The 20,981-nt window shown below is 43.0% G+C and overlaps 1 protein-coding gene across 1 annotated transcript in view; it reads left to right on the top strand.

Annotated features, from left to right (window-relative positions):
• SLC23A2 (solute carrier family 23 member 2) overlaps nucleotides 1–20,981 on the top strand; it is a 117,351-nt gene that overhangs the window by 55,938 nt on the left and 40,432 nt on the right. The window contains exons 3-6 of the mRNA XM_084804192.1: nucleotides 287–551; nucleotides 3,731–3,829; nucleotides 11,615–11,731; nucleotides 13,726–13,883. Coding sequence (XP_084660318.1) covers nucleotides 447–551; nucleotides 3,731–3,829; nucleotides 11,615–11,731; nucleotides 13,726–13,883 — 479 coding nt within the window. The 5' untranslated portion in view covers nucleotides 287–446. The remainder of the gene's footprint in view (nucleotides 1–286; nucleotides 552–3,730; nucleotides 3,830–11,614; nucleotides 11,732–13,725; nucleotides 13,884–20,981) is intronic.

Raw genomic sequence — 20,981 nt, 5'->3', positions numbered from 1 at the left:
CTTCATGGTAAAAGTGGGTTTTGTGGAGCAAGTAGACATCATCTGCCTTGAATACATGTTTCAGATTCCTCTCGCTAGCATCAAAAGAGTTTGGGGGGATTTTCCAGCTATGCTGTGAAGGGGGAGGATTGCAATTGGGTGTTTTCTTTAGGGAAATCTTGAACATTGGATGAAATTCTTGATGTAATTACGTTCCCATAACTTTGACTCTCACTGAGGTTAATACAGTACTGTGGAGTTGTATTGCAAAACAATATTTCTCTGTTTTTCATTTCTTCATTTCTAGGCACATAGAAGCACATATTACTTACAAGATCTTATGCTCCATTGTGAATACCAATGATGCGCTTCTGACTTCTGAGGTGCTGTCCTTTTTATTGAAAATTTGTCTCCTGCGCTGATATTACTTAGAGACCACGTGAATTTTCTGAGCATTGTGCAAAACAATGGGGATTGGCAAGAACACCACCTCTAAATCAGTAGAAACTGGAAGTCCAACAGAAGGCAAATATGAGGATGAATCCAAGCATCCTACTTCGTTCACGTTACCGGTGAGTTAAATGTTCAAAAACATTACATTGCTTTCCCATAGCACTTGTAGGGCTGTTTTCAAGGCACAGAATATGTACTTCAGCTTTAATAATTGCACTTACAAAAGGGGTGTTGCATAGATTCAGTTAGCACTGCCATTGTGGGGAAAATGTGTAATAATGTAGCAGAGCTTTGAAAATAGCATGGGCAGGTGGTGACTTGTGAAATGCCTCCCACTGATTCCTCTGAACGCTTTGCAGCTTCTGAGTTCTGGAGAAGAGATTTGTTGTAAAAGCCGTCATGCTAAACTGAATCTATTGAAAGAAAGAGCTAGATGAATTTCCGCATAGAGAGGAGTTCAGGAGAAAATAGTTACATGGTTTAGAAATGAATTTGAAACTTCTCCTCCTGAATGACTTCTTTTGTTCAGAAAACAGATGCAAATGTTGTGTTGACTGTTTGTATTGCTCAAGGGACCAGACTCTTATCTCACTGAGTGGAATTGACTAAATAATGTAGATGGATGGCTTTAAAGTATTGCATGCAATGCTAATGATGATGCAAAACCACTTTAAAGTATTGAAATTAATGGAAGGTCATTTGAGTTCTGGTCACCCCACCTCAAAAAAGATATTGTAGAGGTGGAAAAGATGCAGAAAGGGGCAAACATAATGAACAAGGGGCTGGAGTAACTCCCCTAGGAGGAAAGGTACAACATTTGGGACTGTTTAGCTTAGAGAAAAGGTGAGTAAGGAAAAACATGATAGTGGTATATAAAAGAATGCATTATGTGGAGAAAAGGATAGGGAGACTTTTCTTTGCCTCTCATAATAGTAGAACCCGAGGTTATCCAATGAAGCAGAATGGTGGGAGATTCAGGACAGATAAAAGGAAGTAAGTGCGTAGTTAAACTATGAAATCTGCTACTACAAGATGTAGTGATGGCCACCAACTTGGACTGTTCTAAAAGAGGATTAGACAAATTCATGGAAGATAAGGCTATCAGTGGCTACTAGTCATGGTGTCTATATATTACCTCCGATATCCAAAGCAGCATGCCTCTCAATACCAGTGGCTGGGGAACACGAGCAGGAGGGTGCTATTGCACTCATGCCCTGCTTGTTGATTTCCCAGAGGCATCTGGTTAGCCACTGTGGGGACAGAATGCTGGACTAGACCTTTGGTCTAATCCAGGAGGGTTGCTCTTTTGTTGTTATGATGATAGCTTGACATTGGCCCAACTCAGACTGAAAGCACAACCTTGTAGACAACATTGTAGAGAGCCAGTGTGGTGTAGTGTTTAAGAGTGTTGGACTAGGACTTGGGAGACCTGGGTTTAGTCCCCACTCTGCCATAAAGCTCACTGGGTGACTTTGAGCCAGATACTGACTCTCAGCCTAGCTTACCTCACAGGGTTCTTGTGAGAATAAAGTGGAGAGGAGGAGGATCATATATGCCACCTTAGGCTCCTTGGAGGAAAGCTAGGATATAAATGTAACAAATAAAATAAATAAATAGACTACAGCATGTTAGCCTAATTTAAAATGCCAGGATTTTACTCTACCTAGAGGCACTGTTGTCCATATACTGTGTAGTGTTGCATTTTCCAGAGGTTGAATTAATGGATTGAAGTGGAATTCAGTGGAGTTGGTGTGCTCTACCCTAGCTGTGTTAGGCTAGAACTCTGACAGTACAGTTATTTCTTTTGCCACTGTCTCCATACCATGCTTGTGTTCAGTCAGAGGGAGACAGTTCATTCATCACTTAGGGCCACATCATAGATGTCTTTTGAATGTGCATATTTAATTGCCTATAAAGCACCTAATGTGTGTATCACCTTAAGGAATTTAGGGTGCAATCATATGCATGTTTAGACAGAAACTGGCTGGGGGATGCTGGGAGTTGTAGCACTTATTTCTGTCTAAACATGAATAGGATTGCCCCCTTTGTGAGTATTGCTTTTACTTTGCAGTATTCCTATTCTGAAACCCCAAAATTGAAAACATCACCCAACCTTAAAAATACTACGATGTACAGACATACGAATGAAATCACCCTTTTATTCTAAGCTTTTTCCATTTTTTCTGTTGCCATAATTTATATCTGCTTTGTGTAAATGAAGTCTACTAGAAGCAATGTTTAAGATCTAGTGAGAGCTTGTGAGCCTCACAAAAAATGTGTCTGCGGCCATATGTTACCTGAGCCTGCTTTAGCAAGCTAAATGTGTACAAAATTATCTATGGAATGGAGAATAGGGAGACATTTTTCTCCCTCTCTCATAATACTATAACCTGGGGTCATCTCATGAAGCTGATTGGTGGGAAATTCAGGACAAATAAAAGGAACACAGCACATAGGTAAACTATAGAAGTGATGGCTACATGTTTCGATGGCTTTAAAAAGGGATTAGACAAACTTGTGGAGGATAAAGCTATCAATGGCTACTAGTTCTAGTGGTTATACGCTACCTCCAGTGTCAGAGGCCGTATGCCTATGTACATGAGTTTCTGGGAATATGAGCAGGAGGGTGCTGTTATACTCATATCCTATTTGTGGGTTTCCCACCAGCAGCTGGTTGGTCACCATATGAAAACAATGCTGGAATAGAAGGACCTTTGGCCTGAACCAGCATGGCTCTTCTTATGTTCTTAAATACCAAGGCACACAGACTTCAATACTTGGGTAATGCCAGGATTTGACGAGCATATGAATGGATTGCACCACCCATTCTGTTTGTTTAACCTTCTGATTTGTTTGAGCTCTTCTGGATAAGGCAGTACCTTTCCCATAGGGCAGAAATATTGCTACTCATTTCTCAGCTATACCCATGAATAACATGAAATGCTTTTCCAGGAAAACTGCTTTTTAAAAAGAGATACATTGATGTAGAGGGTAAACTACTGTGCATCAGTGATGTCATAGCTGTTTATTTTAGTCCTCTGAAAGTGTATAGAAAACCATTCCCAGTGGTTTTCTGTCATCATGATTGGTGTTGGGTCATATATCCCATCAATGTAAAAATTGCAGACTTGTTCATCAGTACTAGCAATATCTTTTATATATATTGTAGTTGGTCAACTATGTGACAACTATATAGGAATTATATTTGTTTCTCTAAAGTACTTTACAATTCTGCTGTGCTGTTTGTTCAGGATATAATGTACGTTATTAACGCTATTGGAACCTTTTTTTATCTTAGGTTGTAATAAATGGTGGAGCAACATCAAGTGGTGATCAAGATACAGAAGACACAGAGCTTATGGCAATCTATACTACAGAAAATGGAATTGCAGAAAAGGTACGTTAGCAGTCAGAAGTAAATTAAAATGTGGGCTCCTAGTTCAACCAGAATAAGTCACATTTGTTTAAGTTAGGATGCCAGTGAGGCTCTGGAGTGATCTCCAGCTGGTCATGTTGATTTTTGTTGGAGGAGATCATTCAAAGACTGCCAAAAAATGTGTATGGATGCTGGAAGTGTGTGGAGATGATGGGAAAAGACTTGAAGGAGACAGCTGAATTGTATTAAAAGAGAGCACTTGGAGATATGAAGATGCAACTACTTGGCCATATTCTGCCCACCTTTTCTGGTTCAGAACTGTAACACAGTGTGTGTATGTGTATGTGTGTGTGGTGGGAGTGGGGACTGTACTACCAACTAGGCCCAAAAGAAAGATTAAATTTGAAAGGCCATGATTGAGTGCTGTTGGCAGATCAGGATGAACAATAAAGCTGATTCACACAACCTTGTTTATTATATGATAACTGTTATTGCCGTGCGATAGGCTGGTCATATGACACTGTCATCAAACATCCAGGGAATCATATGAAAAGTATCCATCAAATGGGAGGCATGATTGATCAAGTCATACACTCTGCTTTCAGTAATCACCACATTGATAGATGTTATAAACAGACCCTACAAATCCCGCAAAAGCCTTATCTCTCTCTGTCCCCACTCACTCTCAGTTTTGGCACGTCTACTGACTTTGCTTGGTTTTTTCCTAAGTTTGCCTTTGATTCCTGACATTATTCATGCCTTTTGTTAAGGCTGCAAGGCCATGTCTCTAGATATGATAAACGCCAACAATACTCAAATTCTGTTTACAGACTGATTTTTGCAGTTTGTGTAGTCTTTCATAAATGTGCTGAATTTACATTGCCATAATTGGGGGTTTTGCAGAGTTGAAAATATTTCAGCAAGGTTGACAGCTGTAAAACACAAGGAAATTTCATTTCATATAATTTTTTTCCCTGAACTTTTAAAGATTTTTCTTTTTTGCCACCATATTTTCAAGCTTCATTGCAAAAAAGATCATACAGCCTTTACAATGAGAGCTAAGATTATCAGGATACCCTCAAGAGCTGCAGGATTCATAAAAGCACCCTTGGGAACTACAAGTTGCCCTCCCTAATCTTATATGATCTGAAAAACTCTCTTTTAACTAACGTAATTTCACTTTTTTTCTATCCGTCCATAAATTAGAATCTAAATTTAAATGAAGGGTATCACATGTTAAGAGACAGGATTGTTTGACTTGAAATGGACATAGATCATCCTTGTATTAGAAGCACCAGTTGGAAGGAATGACTTGCTGTTGTTTTTTTTTAATGTTTTTGACCTTACTAATTTACCAATGGATTTCAGGATTATACTGCATTTATACAATTGTATGGGCTGAGTTAAACATTTTGATCTTCAGCCTTACATTATCAGCAGTTGTCTTATTGCACAAAAACTTCTTTCTCCAGAGCCCAGCTGTAAATACTAAGCTTATTCAGGAAGGCAAAACGTCTTAGCATTTCTTCTCCTAATGCCACCTTTGTTTCAGAGATTACTTCTGGCAGCCAGGGAGTTGCAAGGGAACCAGTGCCAGTACTGGACCACCTAGATTATTTCCAAGGTTGTAGATGGTAGCAATTATAAGGGGATTAAGTGACTGCAGCATGTTTAACTAATAGGATAAAGTTATACAACTGGGTCACTGGGCTCTGGATTCCAAGACGTATATTTTGACCTTATAATCTGTTTAATATAATATTTTTGCTTTGTCTTAACTCTCTGACTCCTGAGACACAACAAACACATCCCTGATAGTGCAGCTGCTGCCTGAGTAATGGGTATGGTGCCCCTGAGAGTAAGAGAAAATGATCTTCGTCCCCTTTTCCAAAGGTATCATGGTGGGTTATGCTGTCAGGCTAATTTTGAACAAAGGTCTCCCACACCTCAGCCCAGCACTCTGTCAGCCATATCAACTCTCCTTAAGTGTGGCCCTTTGTGTCCAGTGATGTGGAGTGGAAAATTTTCCACTTTTATAATTTTCCAGTTTTAGAAATGTACTGTTTTTATAACATTAAATAGAAGTCAAATTGGGCAACTGGGATGGATCAAATCGAAAATCAAAGCTGCAGTTACTTTTTTTTTCAGTTGATTCTCCCAAAGAAATACACATATTTATGCACATAGCTCTTTCAGGCATGCTAACATTAATATGTTAACAATTTTCCATGCCTTCATTTCCCTCTTAAAATCTAAATAATGTAAAAGAGTGTATGTGATTGAGTTGTCACATCCTAAAATATTTATAAGTATTCCAATAAGAATAACTTTGAAATAAAGTGCAGAATTTATTTGAATATAACATGTAAACTACACTAAGACTAGGTTCGGATGTCACGAAAACCCATGATGGCTTAAATAAGCCACGGCAGCTTATTTAACCTCCTGTGGGTTATCATGTCGTCCTTTGGGAAATTTTTAACCCATGATGGTTTATTCGACCAAAATAACCCATGCAGATAACCCACGGTCTGCAGAAGGGTTTATTTAACCCACCGTGAGTTATGTTGTCTGACCGTCACCATGGGCTACTTTGGTCGCCTACTGAGTCCCACGGCAAGAGCAGTCAAAACTGCTGCCACACTGCTCCTCCCGGGATTTGGGAACACTAAAGAGACTAAGCCAGCAGTGTCATCTCTTGGGCCTCCAGTGACATCTTATGATCTAGGAGTATCCCTAGTCTACGCACCCATTTGTTCAGAAGGAATGCTACCCTATCCAGAGTTGGTCAACCAAATTCTTGGACATGAGAGCCACCTGTCCACAGATCCTCCATCTTATTGAGATTCAGCTTCGGTCTGTTGGCCCGCATCCAGCCCATCACTGCTTCCAGATATTGGTCCAGCACCTGCACAGCCTCTCCTGATTCAAACAGAATAAAGAGATAGATGGCTGTCATCTACACCTTGTTCCAAATCCACAGATGGCTCCCCTTAACAGTTTCATATAGATGCTAAGACTGAACTGAAGCATTTCTTGAAAGTATTCATAGATTCTGGGTGTGTTTGCATGACACGCTAGCCCATCGTGGGTGACAAGCTATGCACTGTGGGTTGTTCCACAAATAACCCACAGTGCATGGTTTGTGCACCTGACAGATGATCGGGCTTGCCACCATTTCCCCCCCTCCTTCAAGGGCTGGATGCGTCTGATCTTGGAGGCTAAGCAGGGTCAGCCCTGTTTAGTACTTTGATGGGAGACCTCCTGGGAATCAGGCTACCTGAATCAGGCTACCTGCATTGAGCAGGGGGTTGGACTCGATGGTCTTGTAGGCCTCTTCCAACCCTATGATTCTATAAAGAAGACATTTCAGTCCTCCCTCCACTCAGTATCCCAAGGTCCTGAGCATCAGAACCACCATTTTGTATTCCTTTCCCAACCCCCTCCCTGCTCTGATCGCTAACCATTTTCGGTCAGTGCTTCTTTTTTTTTCCTTTATTTTTTTTTCTTTGTCAGTCTTTGCAGTAGCGCTATAGTGGAATAGCACTGTAGCACCATGAAGAAATTTTTTAAAAGGGGGAAAAGCAGCCCAGGAGAGCCGGGATGAAACTGATTAAGACATTGACAGAGTGGGGAAAGTAGTGAAAGCATCACATAGGAGCAGTGCAATGTGAGGTGAATTGAGCATGAACATGATGCTCCTGGCAGGTGTCAGTCGCTCCATCAGAATAGCACTATAGCACCATGAATGTTTTTTTTTTTTAAAGGGGAAAGCACATTACATTACCGACTTCGCAAGGGGATGCCCAGCATTTAAAGGGCAGACCCGAACCTGGTGGGATTTCTCCTTATAGCCCACACCTTCCCAAGTCGGCATCCCCTCTTTTTCTTAGAAAAGTGTGCACCATCCCACTTTTCCCTCCTAATCACTTTCCTCAGCCCACAATGGATTGGGTGTCCCGGGTTCAGACAGCACGCCAACCCATCATGGGTAAAACAGCCCCTATAACAAGCCATTGGTTGTTGCCATGGCTTGTTTAAAAGAATTAACCCACTTTGTGGGAAGCTCTCTGGGTTCAGATGACACGCTAACCCATCATGGGTTGTTCCAGACAACAACCCACAATGGGTTGATGTGACATGCAAACCCAGTCATGGTATTTTTGTTGCTCTTACCACCTGTGTTACATAGCAAGGACTATGGGGGTCTAGTTTTTGATGGGTCATTGGGGGCAGAATCCAATGGGACACTTATGCCCCTGCTGATTTTCTTCTGCCCTGCCGATTGCATTGTGCAAGTGGCCCCACCACTTGTACAACAGCAATGTAGTGCTTCTGGGGCAACCCAAAATGAGTGGGAACGCTCATTTCTGGAAGGAGGCAGGTTGATGGAGCTTGCATAAGGGAGCTCTGCTGACCTGCCTCCTTCCAGAAATGAATGTTTCTGCTCATTTTTGGGGCCTCCCTTAGGAAGCGCTAAATCTCTCTTGCATAAGTAGTGGGTCCTGCTTGCGCAGTGCGGTTGGCGGGACCCACCACTTCCGCAAGCGCATTGGCAGGGCGACAAAGAATCAGTGACGTAAGCGCCCCATTGGATTCTGCCTTGTCTTTTCTAACCTGAATTTGGTAGTTTTGATCCACTGGGCTTTGGGATGAGCCAAGGTAAACATGCAAATAAAGAATATTTACCCCACAAAAAAACCTATATCCTTGAAACACATTCTGCATGCTCATAAGTTAATTGTAGCGCCTTCTCCAAAGCAAACTCATTCTAATTTTTAAAATCCCTTTTGGAATTAAGTGCATTTATAGTGTTGGCCCTTCTACCTTTCCTCTACCCTGAGTTCTGGATGTTTGTTTGATCCTCAGCAAGTTGCAACAGCTTCCAGCATAGTTGTGGCTTCCCACTCATAGAAGTCTGTGTTCCATCACACCTCTGTTCATCTCCACACGCAAAAGCAAAAATTGAACTGAACTCCTAGGAGCTAGCCCTTTATGCCTCTTGTACAGCTCGGGACAACATTATTTCAAGCACTGCCTTTCCCCACATGTACCTCCCCAGATGCTGAGATTGACATCTGAGGCCCTTCTCTCTGTACCCCCTCTAAGAGATACTCTGAGAACACCAATGGGAGAATGGGCCTTTTCTGTGGTAGCTCCCTGGTTATGGAATGTGATCCCCAGGGAAGTTTGCCTCATCCTTTCAGTGCCAGGTGAAGACATGTCTCTTCTCCCAGGCATTTGGATAGATTTCAGGGTCGGGGCTTGGTAGTTAATGTTGTTGTTCATTCCCAAGTTGGATTGGGAATGATTTTAGGTGGTCTATGGGGTGGACATTTTTATTAAAATCGTATGGTTTTAATGAATGTTTTTATGTATTCATATTTTATCCTTTTATGTAATTTGCTTCAGGACTGTGTTGGTAGTATAAAGCAGTATATACATTTAATAAACTAATCAAGATAAACACCTCTCTCACAGCATCAGCATAAGTTTCAGTGGCTACATCCCAGGAGAAGGACTTCCTCCCTGGGAAGCTTATGCAGAAAAGTAAACAGTTGGACTCTCCAAGTATGACGGTAGAAGAGAGCTCTAAAAGCCACAAGGACTGCCTCCACCCCACCTAATGTTTTGAAAATTGTGGCATGATCAGAGCAATTGGGCGAAGCCAAGCCATTTGAGTTTAGCAGCTTCCCATGTGTTTATAGTGATGTCCGCCATGCTGTGCACGGGACTGAGTTGCCATGGCCGAAATTGCTAAATTACATGGAGAGCTTATCAAAATATTCCTATTAAAAACAAATTAAAAAGAAGCACCTCTCCATTTCCTTCTACAGGACTTACAAAGTCCACGGTGTGCATTGCTACTAGATCAGTGCTCATTTGGGAAGCAAATATTTGTTATTTGACTTGTCATGATTATCTCTGATGCGATAACATAGGTGCATTAAAGAATGCTAGGAGGATGTGGTACATCTAGAAAATGTGCCAGACATGTGGTTTTGAATCTCAAGAAGTCATCATGTTCGAGACCAGAATATTCACTCTGAAGCCAAGTATGGATTAAGTCAGCACAGTAGTTATACAAACCCTTCTTTCTACAAGATTTGAGACTAGTAAATTAAATATGTCCTTCCTTTCAGGGGCTGTTGCCAATAAGTGTTAAGTACTTTTTTTGTTTTCATAAAGCTTTAGTACTTAAGTGATTTTGTTAGTCTTCTACTGTGGAAAGAGTCATACTGGCCCCTTACAAAGCTGTAGCTCAGCCTTCCCCAACATGGTGCCCTCTGGATATTTTGGACTAAAATCCCTACTAGTCCCAGATAGTTTGGACAGTGGTCAGGGATGATGAGAGTTGTAGCAGAAAACATCTTGAGGGCACCAGGTTGGGTAAGGCTGATGTAGCCTATTCAATTGTAGGCCAATTTTTTGTTCACACGTTAGACATCCTGTAACCCCAACCTGCAAGATAAGGCTCACATTTTAATAGATACATGTGTGTGTGTTTCACTGTTCTTTCTTTCTGCTTCTTTTGCTTTGTCCATCTTCTTTTTTTCCTCTGAAAAGGTGGTTGAGTCACTGCCTGTGCAGCTCACTGTAGTTAAGTAGCAATCCACCAACTCAGCTCCAATTCTCTACAGTACATGTAGCAGTTACCTACTCTAATTATTTACCCTTCCCTATCTTGCATGCATTGGAATAAGGAGAGCAACTTCAGCACCAAGGCGGTGAATCAGAAATGGAGCATGTGTCATGAACTTTGTTATGTTAATTGCTGCTCTTGCTAAAACTACAATTGATTCAACTCAGTGTAGTTAATGGCTTTGGAAACAGTTACTATTAAATGTATAAGACCTCAGTAAAAGACGAAAGATGTATGACCTCAATAGTTATGATTAGAGAAAAACAATGCATTCAGGCTTCCTTTCATATGAAGTTGCTTTCTACTGAATCAGCCCGTAAGTCCATCTAGCTCTGTATTGTCTGCACTACTGACCAGCAGCTGTTCTTCAGGGTTTCAGACAAGGATCTTTCCCACCCCTACCTGAAGATACCAGGAATTGATCCTAGGTCCTTGTGCCCTTCCCCTCTTCATTTTCTTGTGTTTGATCCTTAAGTGTTTTTACCATGATACTTTCAAATGTTAATGAAGTCTAGAAACTTTATTTTTGAGCTAGGAATCTTCAGATTCTTTTTCATGAAGTACCTCTAAAGCTTATCGTTCACTTTTGCCATAGTGTGTGTGGTTGATTCCCGTTTGATCTTCTATGAATTCTAATGTGACTCCAATTTGAATTAGCATCAACTACAATTCAGCTGCATGTATTGAAAGACATACATTCATTTTAGTAAGGAGTAGCGCTATCATACATTGTGCAATTTGAGCCTCTTATACAACTTCCACACTTTTTTTTTTTAACTGGCCATTAATGCTTGGTGTGTGGTGTGTTGATCTTAACCTCCTTGTTTGTGTAAACCAATAGGTCATCATCTTGCTTTTGGCATAATGTGCTGTGGTTATATCACAAGAAGGGAATAATGGCCTGCTTATATGAAAAGGCAGGAAGTTGGTTATATGAAAGAGAGAGTGTGTGCATATCTCTTGCTTATGCAGTAGAGCTGATCACTTGAAAGGTGAAAGGGTTTCTTTTTTAGCTATGCGTGTTAACACTGCTTTGAAAAAGGATACAGATCTCATTAAAGGTGCCCAGGTTACCACATCACAGAGTATGTTGTATTTGGTGCATTTTTCTGTAATATTAAATGAGTATCAATTTATTTCCCCCCTGATTTTGTTTTTGACAGAGTTCTCTGGCAGAGACACTAGACAGCAGTGGAAGCTCAGACACACAAAGAACGGACATGATATACACAATTGAAGATGTTCCTCCCTGGTACCTCTGCATATTCTTGGGGTTACAGGTATAGCATTTGATATTTTATTTATTACATTTATATCCTGCTTTTCTGCCAAAAATGGTGCTTAAGTTAAAATGTATCCTAACAAAATATGGCTTTCACATTACTCCTGGTGAGTAATAAGTATAAGATTACTTTAAATGTTGCTCAGCAGGAAAAAGTGCTGACTAATGAAGGCACCTGGCACAGGAATTAAAGATGGCAGGAACTGATGTTGGACTACAAACGCCCTTATCTTTGGTTCTAGTTCTCTGATTTTAATTGCTGAAGTTGGGAAGATGAGAAACCAGCTCTGTTTTCATGTTGCTTCAGTGTAGCCACAAAATTTAGGTATATTTGTTTCTGGAGCCCCTGAACATAGCCAAGCATTTGTACCTGCTACTTAGATAGGCATTTTTTGCATGGTTCATGAAGGAACTCCAGGTTACCAAAACCTCCACAAGGCTGATATGTCCCATTGCTATTTATGATGCCCATTGGGCATCATAAGTAGAACCTATGCCTGCATACTATTGTTCTACCATTGGATGATGCTGGGATTACCAAGCCTGCAGTCTGCACAACACTGCAATCAAAATACCTTAGAAGCAAAGGAGGCTCCACCATGAGGCAAAGTGATAACTTGGGCAGCAGGGTTGAAAGCTTTCCAGTCAGACAAGTCCATATTGAGTTAGATGGACCAAAGTTCTGACTCCATATAAGGCAGCTTCATATGTTCGTAATGCCTTGGAGTGTCCCCACTGATAACACACATCAATTTGATATTTTTTTAGAAGTAGAGGTTAACTGTGTACACACACATTGTCCAGCATGACAGAAGCAGAGCTGGTGCTTGAATCAGGCACAAAACAAATAGAAGAAGCTTACACACCGAGACAGTAAATACCTGTCTGTGCAATGAGTGGTTACAACCACATGAAAAGTCCCGCCCTCCCGCCCCCATGACCAACGCCTAAATGCAGAACTTCATTTTGACAGACTCCTGTTGAGGATTAAGAAATGGCAGTATGAAATAAAATAAAACATCTACTATATTATACTACCAATAATCTTCCTTGTAATGCAATCACAATTCTCCAGTTAAAAGGATCTCAGGCAGCAGGGTTGAAAGGCTTGCCAGTCAGACTAGTCCATATTGAGTTAGATGGACCAAAGCTCTGACTCCATATAAGGCAGCTTCATATGTTCGTAATGCCTTGGAGTGTCCCCACTGCATAAAAAGTTTAGAATGCCATTGTTTTTCTCTCTTGAATTTCTCTGCTTCAGAGGACATGTGCCCATATATTTATTTAAGACATTTATATACCATTTTTCACCTTATTTAGGTTTTAGGGCAGGGCAACTTACTGTGCTCATGTGAAGTTTTCATTCATTTCAATAGGGGTTGTGCATGAGAACATTCTTGTGGATTGTGTCCATGGGTCAGACTTGTCTGTCTCCTACTTTGTAGCTCCAGATTTGCAGCCTGAGGCAGCCACCTCACTTTGTCTCATGGTGGAGCCTCCTCTGCTTCTAAGGTATTTTGATTGCAACATTGTGCAGACTGCAGGCTTGGCAATCCCAGCATCATCCAGTGGTAGAACAATAGTATGCCGGCATAGGTTCTACTTATGATGCCCAACGGGCATCATAAATAACAATGGGACATATCAGCCTTGTGGAGGTTTGGGTAACCTGGAGTTCCTTCATGAACCATACTTTCCTTTGATGTGTGTTATCTGGAACTTGCCCATATTCATATATGATCATTTAAATCTAAAATCATTTTCCCCATGAAAGGTTTTAGGATGGAGTATGAAATATGGAAATCATGTATCCATAAATGGGAGTTAATTGATGTTTTTTTAGAAGTAATTTTGCATGATCAGTTTAGAGTGCTAAACATTGGGAATGTATTGTATTAGAAAATAAGCTCTTGGGCTGGTTGCAATGGTATAAACAAATTGAATGCAGTAATATATACTGATAGTAAATAAGATAACCCTTCATATTTGCAGCATTACCTGACTTGTTTCAGTGGAACTATAGCAGTGCCCTTCTTGCTAGCAGATGCCATGTGTGTTGGATTTGACCAGTGGGCTACCAGCCAGCTAATAGGGACCATATTCTTTTGTGTTGGAATCACAACTTTGTTACAAACAACATTTGGGTGCAGGTGAGTTTTTCATTACGTGTTAGCTCTTGAGGCAAATATCACCCTACTCTAAGCTACTTGCTATACCAGCCTTCCCCAACCTGGTGCCCTCCAGATGTGTTGGACTACAATTCCCATCACCCCTCAGCCAGCATGATTGGGGAAGGCTGTGCTATATTGTGGCCAGTGATTTTAAAAAATGCATTTCAAAAATGTTTGCAAAGGTAACTAGCCCATCAGAACACGTATATTTATTTTATTATAATAATTTATATCCTGCCTTTCCATTTAGAGTAGTGTTCAAGGTGGGTAACAACATTCAAATAACAATAAAACAGCAATTAAAACAATTTTTAAAACCCAACATGTCCAATAATTAAAACATCAGAGTTTTAGTCTTATGCCAGATGAGGCCTTTGGTCCACCTGGACCACTATTCTCTCTTCTAACTAGCAGCAGCTGTCCAAGCTCTCAGCCAGAGGTCTTTCCCATCCATGCTACCTGAGATCTTTCAGCTGGAGATGCCGAGGATTGAATGTGGACTTTTCTGTGTGCAAAATATGTGTTCTGCCTCTGAACTAGGGCCTTTCTCCAACAGCCTACACATTTGTGGCACATCAGCAACAGCCAACTTCTTCCCAAATTAAACAATTCTGTATCTAGTTGCCGGGAGGTGGTTTTTGCCATAGGTAACCAGGCAAGTGGATACTTACCAGTATGGGTAAGTAAATAGGTCACATAGTTGTATGGGTCATCGTCTGATTTGTGCCATTCCAAAATGCGTATTTAACCCCCCACTCTCCCAAAAACATCTGCATTGTATTAGGGAAGTATGGGCGGAATCCAACGAGGCATTTACACCCCTGCTGATTCCCTTATGTTCCGCCAGTTCCTGTCTGCAAGTGGGACTCACCACTTGTGGAAGGATGTTTTAACACTTCCTGGGCAACCTGGAATGAGCAAAAATGCTCATTTCTGGTATGGGGCAGGTTGGCAGAGCTCGCATAAGGGAGCTCTGCCAACCTGCCCCAATTGAGAAACAAGTGTTTTCACTCATTTCAGGCTGTTCTTGGAGAAGCGCTAAATTGCTGTTGTGCAAGCGGTGGGACCCGCTCATGTAGCGGAATTGGTGGGACCACCATTTGCGCATCAGAATCAGCAGGGCGCAAGAGAATCAGCGGAGATTCTGCCCTATGTTACGGTAGTTATCAAAACATAAGATGATTTTTAATATCCCTTAAATATTTAGAAAAGTGACATGTGTACCTAATTTGCATTGTTCTGTACCTGAGCATGCATATTAAAAATGTTTTTAAAACAGTCAACTTTTCATCTTTGTCCAAGAGCCAAAGTATGGTAAACTCTCGTACTTCTATCTCCATCCTAAATGGAACAAAAATGAAAAACAATGTGAGGAAAAATTGTACTTAGCCTTGTTATCTATTTCCATAGTTCTAGTTCTTTCAAGTAATGTTACATCTTGGAATCTTTCCCTCAAAAGCAAAGTATTCAGCATATTTAGCCATGAAACAGAATATTGGGTGGAGGATAGCTGCTCAGTAGGGTAAGGAAGGCAAGCCTGTTTAAACAAAGCAGTGAAGATTGTTGAAGAGAATCCTTCTAAAAGGAAAAAACAACCAAGCTTCCAGGTTTCCTAAATTAAAGTAGATGTTGATCTAGTTTTGTTTCAAATGATCCACTGAAAGAAACCAGTTGTCATCTTTTAGAAAAGACACTTTTGTCCTTTACTTTCTCTTGAAATGCCAAGGAAGTTTCTGCTTCTTTTTTTTCATGAAATGTGATGGTATCAGCTGGAATTCCCAGAAAGGGGAGGATGTTTATTACTCCTCACAAATTGGCTAAGGCAGATTTTTATTCCATTCTTCTCTCTGTGAACTGCCCTGCCCTGCCCTGTAATTAAAATGAACCAAATCTAAAAAACAAATCTTCCTTAATCAGAGAGAGAGAGAGAGGCCAAAGTCCATAAGAGTCATATATAAACATCTTCATACAATTGAAAGCCAGAAGAGAGCACTCCTATTTTTCTCTCAGCAAAAATCAGTACTAAGCATAGTTATAGCTAACCAGGAGTGCCTCATCTAAGGTTTGCTAATCCCTTTCAAGTCCTCATTTCAAACTTTGCAGTCCTAGCTAGCATTAAACATGAGTAGTATGGAGAAGTCCATACCACCACAGTCTCAATCTCCTAGGAGATTGGGAATGTTACATCTGGATCAAGCATTCATCCACTCCTTTCTCTTTAAATGGATTGGGGATTGAGGGGGTTGGGACATCAAAGTAGAATGAGCCACAGGTGTTTATACACTGTTCCCCTTCTGCCTCCCCTCCTCTAGCTCTCATGTAGCTGGTAGCTCTTCCACTGTGCCCTCCTGTCTTGCGGTGCTGCTATTTAACGCCAGATTGGTCTGCAATAAGACCGCACTCATTCATGATTTAATCGTGGATGAGAGGGCCGACCAGGTGTCTATCACTGAGACTTGGGTGGGTGAGCTGGGTAGTGTCAGCCTGACTCAGCTCTGCCCACCTGGGTACTCAGTGCAGCACCAACATAGGTTGGAGGGCCAAGGGGTGGGGAGTTGCTGTGGTTCATAGAACTTCCATCTCTATCACCAGGACACCACTCCACCTTGGAGCGGGCCTTGAGGGGTTGCACCTGGTGTTGGGCCATAGAGACAGATTGGGGATGCTGCTGGTCACCCTGCACCCACCCTGCTGCCCAGCATCTGAGCTGGCGGAGGCAGTCGCAAGTGTGGTGTTGGAGGAACCCAGGACGGTGGTTCTGGATGACTTCAACTTCCATGCTGAGGCCTCCGGAGTTCCAGCTCAGGACTTCATGGCCTCCATGACAACTATGGGGCTGTCTCAGTTGTCCTCAGCCCAAAACATGAAGCACACCCTTGATTTGGTTTTTGCTCCAACTTGTGAGAGGGGTAGTCTGAAGATTGGGGGGCTCCAAGTAACCCCATTGTTATGGTCAGACCATTTCCTGGTGAGATTTGAACTTACGGCGTTACTCTCCTCCTGTGGGGGTGGGGGACTTATTCGGATGGTCCGCCCCAGGAGACTGATGGAATCCAATGGATTTCTGAATGCTCTTGGGGATTTTCCAGTGGAGAGAGCTGGTGATCCAACTGAGGCCCTAGCCTCACTGTGGAACAGTGAGATGCGGAGGGCCATAGACTTGATTGCACGTTCTGCTCCCTGGTATACTGGGGAGCTGCGGTCAATGAAACAGGCTGGATGTCAGCTAGAGCACAAATGGCACAAGACTCGAAGTGAAGACAACCAAGCACGCTGCAGAGTGCATAATCGTGCCTACTGCGTAGCAGTGCGGGCAGCAAAGAAGGTTTATTTTGCTGCCTCCATTACTTCCTCAAGTAGCCATCCAGTGGAGCTCTTCCAGGTGGTCCAGCGGTTGTTAACATCTTCCCCAGTAAATGGGGCCCTGGCCCCGTTGAGGACCTGCTGTGACCTTTTTGCATCGCACTTTGGGGACAAAATCACTTGTCTCTGCAGCGACCTTGATGCTGTTCTTAGTGCAGTACCAGTCGAGATGTCTGATGCCACCATCTGCCCGATTTTGTGGGATCAGTTCCAGTTGTTACAGGCTGATGATGTGGACAAGATGCTTGCAATAATGCAACTGACCATGTGCCCTCTTGATCCCTGTCCCTCCTGGCTATGACTGGGTGGGTCCAGGGAGTGATAAATGCTTCCCTACAGGAAGGGGTGGTCCCTACTGTCCTTAAGAAGCTCACTCTGGACCCAACAGTATTAGACAACTACCGCCCAGTTGCAAATACCCCTTTTTTAGGGAAGGTACTTGAGAGGGTCATGGCGGACCAACTGCAGGCACTCTTGGAGGATACTGATTATCTAGACCCATTTCAGTCTGGGTTTTGTCCTGGTTACAGGACTGAATCAGCCCTGGTCACCCTGATGGATGACCTTTATCGAGAGAGGGACAGGGGGAGTGCAACCCTGTTAATTCTGCTCGATCTCTCATTGGCATTTGATACCATTGACCATGGTATCCTCCTGGATTGACTCCGTGGGACGGGTATTGGAGGCACTGTGTTACAGTAGTTCCAGTCCTACCTATGGGGCCAATTTCAGAGAGTAACATTGGGTGACTATTCTTCAGCCCCTTGGCAACTGAACTATGGGGTGCCGCAGGGTACCATCTTGTCCCCAGTGTTGTTTAATATTTAGCCTCTGGGAGTGGTCATTAGGGGATTTGGAGCTAAATGCCATCAGTATGCTGTTGACACGCAGCTCTATCTCCTTGTGACATCCGAATCAGGAGAGGTTGTGCAAGTCCTGAATCGGTGCCTAGACTCAGTAATGGGCTGGATGAGGGCCAATAAACTGAAGCTGAATCCTGGCAAGATGGAAGCTCTGTGGGTGAGTGGTTCTCTGGTCCGGGAGATAGGCTTATTGCCTGTTCTGGATGGGGTTGCACCCCCTCTGAAAGATCAGGTCCGTAGTCTGGGGGTACTCCTAGATCCAACATTGTTGCTGGAGGCCCAAGTGGTCGCGGTGGCTCAGAGTGCCTTTTACCAGCTTCGGCTGGTTCGCCAGCTACGGCCTCTCCAGGACAGGGGTACCCTGACCACGGTGGTACAGGCATTAGTAACCTCAAGACTGGGTTACTGCAATGCATTCTATGTGGGGCTGCCCTTAAGGCTGGTCCGGAAGCTGGAGCTAGTGCAGAATGCAGCAGCTCAGCCGTTGTCTGAAGCTGCCCCTTTTCAGCATGCAACTCCTTTGCTGAGGGAACTGCACTGGCTGCCTATTTGCTACCGGGCCAGGTTTAAGGTCTTAGTACTAGTGTACAAAGCCCTAAACCACTTGGGACCAGGATACCTGAGAGAGCACCTCCTTCCTTACCAGCCCGGTCACTGAGGTCATCAGAGGGCATGTTCCTAGTGGTTCCACATGGACCCATGGCTCGGTTGGAGTCCACCAGGAAAAGAGCCTTCAGTGTGGTGGCCCCCTTCCTGTGGAATTCCCTGCCTTTAGAGGTCAGGCAGGCAGCAACTTTGTGTTCCTTCTGGCGCCTCCTGAAGATGTTGTTATTTCAAGAGGCCTTCTTTGCATGACCAGCTGTGGTTTGTTAAATTCCACTTTGTTGGAGTTCCTCTTTTTAAAAAATGTTTTAACTCTTTTAACCTGTTGTTTTATTCTTTTACCATGTTGTTCACCGCTCCAAAATCTTCTGATGCGGAGCGGTATATAAATATTGTAAATAAATCAAACTGTCTGTGTCTGAAAGGTCAAATTCCACTGTCACAAAAATACTTCAGTCAGTTACCTGTAGCTGTTCTCACAGTCTAGTGTCCATTCTGATTCTAGAAATCCAGGCTATTTGCACCAGCATATACTCATCTAAAAGTCTGTTAAAGATGCAGACTAGGAAATCTCATGGTTTAGGGGGTCAAAGGTCAGTGTGAGTGTAGGGGTTAGATGTTGGACTGGAACTCAGGAGACCCAGGTTCTACTCAGGCATGAATCTCACTGGGTGACTTTGGGCCAGTCACTGCCTCTCAGCCTAGCCTACATTACGGGGTTGTTGTGGGGATAACGTGGAGAGGAGGAGGACCATGTAAGCTTCTTGGGTTCCTTGTAAGAGAGGGAAAAAAAGTGGGATATAAATGTAATAATAAATAATATATTTGAAGTTACTGCATTTTATACCAGCTCTTTAAAGTACCTATCATCATAATTCTAAAGTCTTTCTGTTTTTGAACAATATGTACAAGGAGCTAACCTACAATAATATGCATTCCAGCTAGTTGAAATAAATGCTGACATTGTAATTATTGCTCTTGTTTAATAAACAAACTCTACATACGCAGTAGTGCATTAGTAGAAAATAAGCAAATTGATTAAAAATTGGTTGCACACTCTACTCTTTGACCTGGGTCGCATGTAACAGCAAAAAAAGTGGGTTAATTAATTAACCCACGATTTTCTGCAGCATGTGCCAGGTGTATTCCACAGCCATTTTGAATATTTGATCCCCAATTGGGCTGATCGGGGGTTGTTACGTGACATCTGAACCTAAACACTATAGGTTAATCATGTGTTAAATAACCCACAGTTAACTTAAAATTAGTAGTTAGGTTAACTGTGAGTTGTTTAACAAACTATTAACCTATAATGCCCTGGTTCCGATGTCATGTAGCAACCCCCAATCAGCCCGATTGGGGGTTGAATATCCAGAAAGGATGTGGAACACACCTGGCACACTGTGTGGCAAATCATGGGTTAATTAATTATCCCATGATTTGCCACCATGAAGTGAAAACAGCCCCTTTAATCCCCCCCACCCCCAGCACCCAAATTTTCTCTTTGGATCCTCGTTATGTGCATCTCATGTTGGAATGTTTCATATTATAATAATAAATTAGCACTGAATTTTTATCCAGTTCTAATTGTTAACTTGTTAACACAAGTTCTAATTGTGAAGTTAACGAGGAGAGCCAGGGCCTGCAGGAGAAGCCATCACTGGGGAAGAGGCGTGCCTGCTGCTGCTGGCCCTGCTGCTGCCGCCGCCACCACCACCAGGCCTTCCCTGTAGACTTCTGCCTGGCACACCGCCAGTCCCTGCAGGACCAGGCCCCCAGGTACCGAGCCAGCTGTGCTGCTCCACCTGCCCCTCCCGGGAGGGGCTACATAAGCTGGCTGGCTGAGGTGGCCTGGGAGAGCCAGGGCCTGCAGGAGACGCCATCACCACCACCGGGGAAGAGGCGTGCCTGCTGCTGCTGGCCCTGCTGCTGCCGCCGCCACCACCACCAGGCCTTCCCTGTAGACTTCTGCCTGGCACACCGCCAGTCCCTGCAGGACCAGGCCCCCAGGTACCGAGCCAGCTGTGCTGCTCCACCTGCCCCTCCCGGGAGGGGCTACATAAGCTGGCTGGCTGAGGTGGCCTGGGAGAGCCAGGGCCTGCAGGAGACGCCATCACCACCACCGGGGAAGAGGCGTGCCTGCTGCTGCTGGGCCTGCTGCTGCTGCTGCCGCCACCACCACCACCAGGCCTTCCCTGTGGACTCCTGCCTAGCATTATTTTTAAGGGGATTTTTAATTGTTTTTTGT

The sequence above is a fragment of the Heloderma suspectum genome, chromosome 6 (genome assembly GCF_057233095.1).
Source record: "Heloderma suspectum isolate Gila_16-S chromosome 6, 16-S_ref, whole genome shotgun sequence".
In the NCBI taxonomy this organism is placed as follows: domain Eukaryota; kingdom Metazoa; phylum Chordata; class Lepidosauria; order Squamata; family Helodermatidae; genus Heloderma; species Heloderma suspectum.
The sequence above is the reverse complement of the archived record's forward strand: the minus strand, read 5'-3'. Positions and strand labels throughout refer to the sequence as shown.